An 8,812-nucleotide genomic window follows, 5' to 3' on the forward strand; every position below is an offset into this window, starting at 1 on the left:
ATATATATATGTATGTATACACACACACACACACACACACATTCATTTAATATCTACTATTTACTATACTTTTGTCCTGTTTCCAAAGGAATTCCCACCAGCACTTGGGCTGCATTTCTCCAATCTTCTTCTTTCTCATATATGGATGCAAGATGCTGTCTTATGGAAGCAACCTAGAATAGTAGGTATATGTGTTAAATGATTTCAGTGGTATTAGTAACAAATTAAAATAAACAGATAAGCTAATTTCTTATAATACACTCTCATTTAACATAATAAATTGGCATACAAATGGTAAAAGTTTTTCAAGATTACCCACATTTTTCTATGAACTCTGCATTCACAGAGTATCAAAATAGTGACCTGAAATAATACATTTCTGCAATGTAGATTATAGCTATATTTTAGTATAAATGTTAAATTTTGCTTTTATTTTACTACATATACAATGCTGGAACTTTCCAATGTTTTCACGCTAATTACCAATTATACTTATTTTTTTTTTAATTGTCTAAAGAATACTTGTTTCAAAAAAAACAAATTTTAATACATGAACAAATACCAGTTGGAGTTGGAACAATCTCATATTTATTCCATTTTATATTGTAAAATGCTGTTTAGTACAGTTTTGTCAAGAATGAAATTAATTATCTCCTTTAAGAATTTAATAACATCAGATTCTCAAAATAATTGCTGCTATCTTAAGTTCAAAAACCACTGCTCTAGGTTTTTACCTGCTCCTCAAATGAAATGACTCTAGGCTGGATCTTTTCCAAGGTGAAATGATAGATTTCTTTGGCTGTGCTATCAGGCAGGTTAGGGAGATGTGTGCAAAAATCAGTCAGCAACTGTCGCGAGATCACGAGACTGACATTCTCATTTACCACTTGTTTTAAAAAAAAAGATTAAAAAATGAATAACATAAATTTTCGTTAAGCAATCAATCTTTATCTAAAATTAATAACTAAAAACAGTCTACGTTAATACAGCCTTCAGTGCAGTACTCTGGGGTTTCCATATCCCCATCACCTTATATTACACATTGGCTTTCTTTAGGCTGAATTACTTGATTTTATATGGTAAGTATACATTTTATACATACATCATTTTATAGGTAAGGAAAAGGGGCCCAAAGAGTTTAGATAACTTACCCTAGATCATACAACTAATAACATACCAGAATTGGAACCCAAACAATTCTCTTTACTATTATGCTAAATTGCATCTCATCAGTAGTTATATTAGTAATTATACAAAACCTAAATTGGGATTATAATTCTGAACACCATGCATTGAAAAATAATCAATTTGTAAAGAGTTTAAATTCTAAAATCAATCAGTTAACCTTGATGGCATATTAACACTTATAACTTGATATTAAATAATCCCTAAAGTCCTAGCTCACTAACAAGGAAAACAGAATTTCCATTCCACCTACTTGCTTCCACAAAAGCTTTCAAAGCCTCTAGCTGTTCCACACCAGATAGCTGAATGGCTTTCTCCAGGATCTGACGATACCTAAAATATCAAAGAAAAATAAAATTTAGACGGTACTATATATTCTAGTAAAAACTTTGAGGTTTAATTGTTCATTTCTAGTGATCATTTTAATATTATCATTTGTATTTAGTCTAGTTTCCTTCACTGCTCTCTATTTTGTGGTTTCCTTTAATAGTAACCCACAGATTTTTTTCAAAGTTTCTAGTCCATCATAAGAAATACTGAGTCTACAATTCTAAGGTGCCATTTGTTCCAGTTTTCGGTACAGTATAAAATAATTTTTTAATTTGCCATAGGACCCCTATGTTTGCCAGAGAGAGAGAAAGTGAGAAAGCGTCCTCTACAGGAGATAGTCATGCCACAATCCCTTCCCTTCTATTTCTCCTGGCGGGATTTTGGGCATGTGAGCATACACGCCTGGTATGTTTTTCAAACTGGTTGGTCCAGGACTCAAATCACTTCGTCGGCCATGTGTGATACAGCTCCCTTTACCTCCACACCATTAGCTGACCCCTATAAAATTTTTTTTAAGTTTTCAAGGCTATAACAAGAGTGAATCTGTAACTAAGTTACTGAATCTAATGTGCCACTTTTCCTTGTTTTAGTATTGAATTTAAACTAAATTTCCTTCTAAATGCCTTGAAGGACAAGCTAGTTCCTTCAACTGTGACACAGAACACAAGGACATTATTTGAGGTACCCAGAACCTTTTCATCCTGTGAACCTAAGGTCACCAACAATAGGATAATGTTGACTAGGCAATGAAACCAAACATCAGAGACTGAATGTCATTGTGTGTACAAAATACACTCCACCAAGCCAAATGGACTGATTAAATACCCTTTATGCTGTCAGACAGTACCTATGAATTCCTTATTTACATTCAGTACTAATAAACTATGCTACCTAATATCTGTGACTACATATGATACACAACAGCCCTCTAAAGAGGATGGCAGGGGGAATGCTAAAAACAAGAATGGCAACCATCCTGTTAGGCAATGGCAAACTCCTTCTTAAAACATGAGATCCATGAGGACAGAGACTTACTTTTTTTTAAATTATTTTTGGAGAGATTTTTGTTGTTGTTGTTAGAGGGTACAAATGCTCACCAGAGAGACATAGACTGAGAAAGCGAGAAATCGCCCCTGGGGGCTGGCCATCTGCAATCCCTTCTTCTCCATGCTCTTCTTGGGATCTTGGGCATGTATGCACATGTGCCCAGTGTGAGTTTTTTAAGTCGCCAGGTTTGGGACTGGAAGCGATGTAACGATTATGCCACCTGCTGGTCCCGAGGACAGAGACTTCCGAGTTTTACTCATTTCTAGATGGCAATGCCTGGAACAGTACTCAGCACATCATAAGCACTCAAATCTTCAACAATATTGCTAACATTTTATTTCTAAAATTCAGTGGTTGGTACGTGAGTGTTATGCTACCTTTTTATCTCTTTTGTTTGTGTTATTTATGTTTTTACAGGCATAACTGAATTAAATGCATTACAGTTAAATGCATTTTACAAACCAAATAGCATTGCAATTATTCAGAAATTTATCCAGGATGTAGTCAAGAAATAAATGTACACAATAACGGTCAAACTTAATTCAGATTTTTGGCTTGTACTTTACAAGGCACACTTTCAAGCTACCAATTAACACACTGCCTGATTCTCAACTCATAAAAAAAAATCTTCACAGCCTTGGCTAAATGACTTCTCAAAAATGCAATGAATCAAACCAATTTGCAGGGGCCAGCCAGTGGTGCGGTGGTAATGCAAACTGACTTTGAAAAAGTAGGTATATTGATAAAAAAGACAGCATATTCCAAAGAAGAGATCAATTATTCTCAGAAAGCAAGGAAATGAGCCAGCAGGTGGCATGGCGGTGAAAGTGACTGGATCCCACATGGCCAACTGAGTGGTTTGAGTCCTGGACTCAGTGGCTTAAAAAACGCATTGGGCACAAGTCTGTATGTTCATGACCAAAATCCCAAGAGAAGAATGGAAGAGAAAGGATTCTGATGTGGTCATTCCTCCCTGGAGGGTGATTTCTCACTTTCTCTCTTTCTTTCTCTATCCAGTGAGACCATGTGCCCTATAACAAACAAATAAACAAAAATGAAAGCAAGGAAATTTTATTAACCTTTTTTTTTTCTTTTTTTGGAGAGGTTTTCGCTATAAGGGCATGTGCACTCGTCAGAAAGACAGAGAGATAGAAAGTGAGAAATCACCCCCCAGGGGGGATAGGCATGCAGCAATCCCTTCTCCTCCATTCTCCAACTGTTAGTGGCCCTGTGGCTGGCTCTTTTAACCACTAAGTCATGGAGCTGACCTGCCCAGCGGTTGGTATTTGAACCTTAATGGGCCATGTGGGATCCAGCAGCTCCATTAACTAAATCAGGAATTTAAATAGCAACTTCATATTGCCATAGAAAATCATCTCAAACTGTTAACTGGGTGCCTAGGCTTTTTACGTTACTATATTAGGTTCTACAATAGGTTAATAGTTAAAAAATTTTAAATGACCTTAGTCTTTGAAGGTCTTCTAACGGGGAAGAGAAAAATAAAAAGCTAAACAACTAGTCAAGTATTAAATTACAATAATACAAAAACAAAAGTTACAATGACTAATATAAAAGTGAATAATAGAAGCCATATGATAAGCAAAGAGTCAATATGTGAGTCCAGGGAGCCATAGGTGGCATAGTGGTTAAGGCATTGGACTCCCACATGGTCGACTATGATTGGAAACCCAGACCCAGCAGCTTGAAAATCACACCGTGTGTGTGTGTGTGTGTGTGTGTGTGTGTGTGTGTGTGTCCAAATTCCAAGAGAATGGAGAAGGGATTGCAGTGTAACCATTCCCCTGGGAGATGATTTCTCATTTTCCCTCTCTCTGTCTCTGTCTCTCACTCTCTGGTGAGCACACCCGACCCATGGCAAAAACCTAAAAAAAAATTTAAAAAGTATGTGAGTCCAGCCCCAGGTGAGCTGCCAGCTAACCCTATCATCTGCATGAGTGAGTCCAGACAAGACTACCAAAACATCCCAGACAACTCTCAAAATCCTGAGAAGTCATTGTTTTACACGATCAGGTTTTTGATGTGTTACAGAGCAACAGATAAACGAAGCACCCCCTAAGATATATGCTGCTATTTACCTCCAATTCAGACCTAAGCAAGTAAATGCTTGGCTAAAGTTTCAGGACTCTGCACATGTTTGAAAAGCTTTCTCTCTTCTCATAACAATGCACTCCTTTTTCTTTAACAAATAAAAAGCAAGGCAAGCATGGGAAAAAATTATGTCTGTTTTACTTTCATTCACCTCTATTGATATAAAAATTTTATACAAAAAGGACTGAGTCATGAAGACATTCAAGTTATTTCCCATATGAAATAGGTCCACGCTATTTGCTGACTGCTTAGTAATAATAACAACAACAGGGACCAGCAGTTGGCATAATGGCTATGTCGCTGGACTCCCATGTAGTCAACTGTGGTTCGAGTCCCGGACCCGGTGGCTTAAACTCACGCCGGGTGCCTGTGCTTGCGTGCCCAAGATCTCGAGAGGAGAATGGAGGAGAAGGGATTGCAGCGTGGCTATCCCACCCTGGGGGGTGATTTCTTGCTTTCTGTCTCTCTGTCTCTCGCTTTCTGGCAAGCGCACATGCCCTACAGCAAAAACCTCTCAAAAAAAACAAAAAAAACAAAAAATAAAATAACAATCTCATGACACTTTTTGAGTGTCAAGTACTCTTCTAAGTGACATAAATGTGTTAAGTATATATACACACATTCACTTTGTCTTCTGCAACTTCAGACAAGAATAACTCATACTGTTCCCATTCTCCTGAGTAGGAAAATGAGGCACAAAGTAAAGCTCAAAATACACAGCTAAATTTCCCACTGATAAAAGAGATTACATTGGACCAGCAAGTGACGTGGTGGTTAAAGGCGCTGGACTCCCACGTGGGCAACTATGGTTCAAATCTTGGACCTGGCGACTTCCTTTCTCACTTTCTCTCATCAAATTGGAAAATAATAATAAAAATAAAGTTAAAATAAGTCTTAAAATAATTAAAAAGTAGATTATATTTATCACCAGAGAAAAGGCAGTACAGCTTACAGAAAATACAGTCAATTGTAATGGCTGGGTTAGAGCACTGTATCCCATATAGATATAATATAGATCGAAGCAGTCTCAGCTGTCAGGATGTAAATATGAGAATAGATTTGGGAGGTATATCTGAGTTGAACCTCAGTCCTGGCAGTCCTGCCATGTGGCAGTCCAGCGCCTTTGCCCACCATGCCACCTGTCCGCCTGGGAGGATGATTTCTCATTTTTCCTCTCTCTGTCTCTGTCTCTCACTCTCTGGTGAGCACACCCGACCCATGGCAAAAACCTAAAAAAACAGAGCATGTTCATTGCAAGGCAGTGATGGGGCCAGCAGGTGGGATGGTGGTTCAGGTGCTGAATTCCCACATGGTCAACTGTGACAGGAGTCCCAGACCTGGAGGCTTGAAAATCACATGCCTGGCATGTCTTTCAAAATGCTGGGCGAGTGTGTGCCTGCCCCAAATCCCAGAAGAATGGAGGACAAGGAACTGTGGTCACACCATAGCCCCTTGGGGGTGACTTCTCACATTCCCCCCTCACTGTCTCTGTCTCTCTCTGGCTAGCACACATGCCCTGCTGCAAAACCCTAAGGAAAAAAGACAGCGCTGTGAAATCTACAAAGAGAAAATGGACAATATCCTACCTATGATTAACAGTACCGAACAACTGCATCCTGAATAGGACAGACACATTAAACGAATTTTAATTTGGAGTGGGCCTAGGCATTCTGTATAAATTTTGACAAAATTCCTAAACACTCCAGGTTCCTACAAAAATCACTATCCTAGACATCTTCACCCACGATAGGAGGTCATTCCACCTATGTACCCTTCTTAGGAGTTAGTGGCGGAGAGAGTACTCAAAACACAAGCTCCACAGAAGGCAGTCCGTGCAGTTCTAGACGACATGACAGCGGCCATGCCTCCAGCCCCCGTAGCCCTGAGAAGCCACCTCCCCGAAAAACCCTGCATCAAGGTTCTAGAATATAAATTGTCCTTGATCAAAGGAGGAGAACAAAATCGAAAGGGAGGAGAGGTTCCGTGTGAGGAGCCACCCTGCGATGGGAAGGGGCACCATAGAAGGCTGCGAAGGCCGAGGGAGCAGTCTTCCTTCAGATCGGGCTTCCTAAGTGCTCGGTGAGGCTGCTATCAAGGATCGAGCAAGCTGACAGTCACGCCAGGTCCCTGGCATCCAGGGCCGGTGCACGAGGTCTTCTGCAGCTTTCTGCGGCTCGCAGTGTTTGCCTCCCCAGCCGACCTCAGGCCCGCCCCCTTGGTCTTCAGGCCCCGCTCCTAGCCTCCCACCCGAGAGCGCGGTCAACCCAAGGAAAGCAAGTCTGTGGTTTCCTTACCCACCTCTCTAGTCCCGTGCTCCAGGGAAATACTCACTTGCCCGCCAGATCTTTATGAGAACCGCTCGAATTCATCAACTGGGCCAAATCCTGTCGCACGGCTGCCGCCATCTTTCTTCCAGCTCAGCGGCGGCTGCGGGACCTCTCTCAGCCAGAAAGAAAACGAGCGTGGTCCTCCAGAGTGCAGCCAGAGAGTATCCGAGATGCCACCGAGTAGCGTCTGTGTAGGCCAGAGCGCCTAGTGTGGGAGCTTGGACTAGCTCCGCCCCCAGAGTTGAGTGACTTGGAGCTCCACCCCTCAGGTTTGAGGACTGCCCAGGGCTCTCCCACAGACTTGGCACGGTCGCTCCCACTTCGGATTGGCTGCTGAACTCCAAGACACTAGGTCGTTTGTGCAACTCCAGTAAAGTGCCGGGTACGTAAAACTGTTGCGTTTTTACTAAGTTCCGTGTCTCATGGCTATGGTTTACTGTTTTCCGTTCAAGGCTTAAACCACCTGTGGTAAAGGAGTTGTTTTTATTTCCAATTCACCACAGACCGATACTTTTAAAAAATACTGTTTAAAATGTTCCTATCCCCCCCACCTACTCTGTACTCTATAATGATTGGTCGTACATCCCATTTGTAACAGGACAACTCCGTTTTCCAAATGTTGTCCTACAGTAATTATTAATAACCCCATCTTTCACTCTAGAAATGGTTCCATTTGAATGACAAATTATATGGCCACCCTTCCTTGATATGTGATTCATTCATTACTCATTCATGTATCCTGATAGAATTTCCCTCTACAAATACAAACAAATTAACGTAAATTTTTCTCTCCTTTCTTGCTTTCACAAAAAATATCACACCACATCATTCTTCTGTTGTTTTTTTCCCCCACTTTTCCTGGATAGCTTACCATTTACGTACAATCTAAAAATGTCTTTAAAAAAAAAAAAGAATTATTTAACTTTATTTATTTACTTACTTTCATTTGACCAGAGAGGGACAGAGTGAGAGTGAGAGAGGGAAAGTGAGAAAGCAGGTCGCCAAGTCCAGGACTTGGACCATGGTGGGCCATGTGGGAGTCTAGTGCCTTTAACCACCATGCCACTTGCTGGCCCAAAATGTCTTTTTTGTTTTTTTAGAGTTACAGAGTATTACATAGTGAGGGTATGCCATAGTTTATTTAATCCTTATTGATCATGAATTATTTTTAATGAGTTAATCAATGCTGCAGTGAAGAACCTTGAAGTACATACATCATTTTATATGTGTACAGGTAAAACACATTCCCAGGAGTTAGTCAAGAGTAGACATATGTACAATTTTGGTAGTTAATGTCAAATTGCACTTCATAGAAATTGTGTCATTTTGCCCTCCTGCCAGAAATATATCAGGATACTATTTCCTATAGCCTTGCCTATAAAAGATGTCAAATGTTTGAATTTTTGTCATTTTAGTATGTGATAAAGGGTATGTTCCCTCTACTGGAAATGGGAAAGAAAAGAAAAATAGAAAAAACAATTTTGTTAAGAAAGTAATTTGGGGGTCAGCAGGTGGCATTTGTTTGGGGTGATGGACTCACATGGCCGACCTCAGTTTGAGTCCCAGACCTAGCAACTTGCTTTCTTATTCTCTCTCTGTCTCTCTGGTCAAATTGAATATTAATAATAAATAAAATTAAATAAATAATTCTTTCAAATAGAAATTATAAAGATTTTTTTTAAAAGAAAGTAAGTGGATGAGGCCAGCAGATAGCATGGTAGTTAGGGCACTGGACTCCCATATGGCTGACCACAGTTTGAATCCCAAACCAGTCAGCCTGCTTTCTCTTTTTCTCTCTCCTCCTCTCTCCCTCT

General features: G+C 40.0%; 2 protein-coding genes across 3 annotated transcripts in view; one reads left to right on the forward strand and one right to left on the reverse strand.

The window, feature by feature from the left end:
• Positions 1 to 7,188, reverse strand: part of COPS4 (COP9 signalosome subunit 4) — a 24,553-nt gene extending 17,365 nt beyond the window's left edge. Inside the window, exons 1-4 of one of the 2 annotated variants that reach the window (XM_006151401.3) lie at positions 7,003 to 7,188; positions 1,439 to 1,518; positions 735 to 886; positions 70 to 173 (exon numbers count right to left, since the gene is read on the reverse strand). In XM_006151401.3, coding sequence (XP_006151463.1) covers positions 70 to 173; positions 735 to 886; positions 1,439 to 1,518; positions 7,003 to 7,076 — 410 coding nt within the window. In that variant the 5' untranslated portion in view covers positions 7,077 to 7,188. The remainder of the gene's footprint in view (positions 1 to 69; positions 174 to 734; positions 887 to 1,438; positions 1,519 to 7,002) is intronic. The other variant, XM_006151400.3, reaches the window with a different exon arrangement.
• A 166-nt stretch (positions 7,189 to 7,354) lies between these two features.
• LIN54 (lin-54 DREAM MuvB core complex component) overlaps positions 7,355 to 8,812 on the forward strand; it is a 119,255-nt gene continuing 117,797 nt past the window's right edge. The window contains exon 1 of the mRNA XM_027773056.1: positions 7,355 to 7,380. The gene's annotated coding sequence lies outside the window, so the exon portion shown is untranslated. The remainder of the gene's footprint in view (positions 7,381 to 8,812) is intronic.

The sequence above is a fragment of the Tupaia chinensis genome, unplaced genomic scaffold (assembly GCF_000334495.1).
Source record: "Tupaia chinensis unplaced genomic scaffold, TupChi_1.0 Scaffold000318_1, whole genome shotgun sequence".
In the NCBI taxonomy this organism is placed as follows: Eukaryota; Metazoa; Chordata; class Mammalia; order Scandentia; family Tupaiidae; genus Tupaia; species Tupaia belangeri.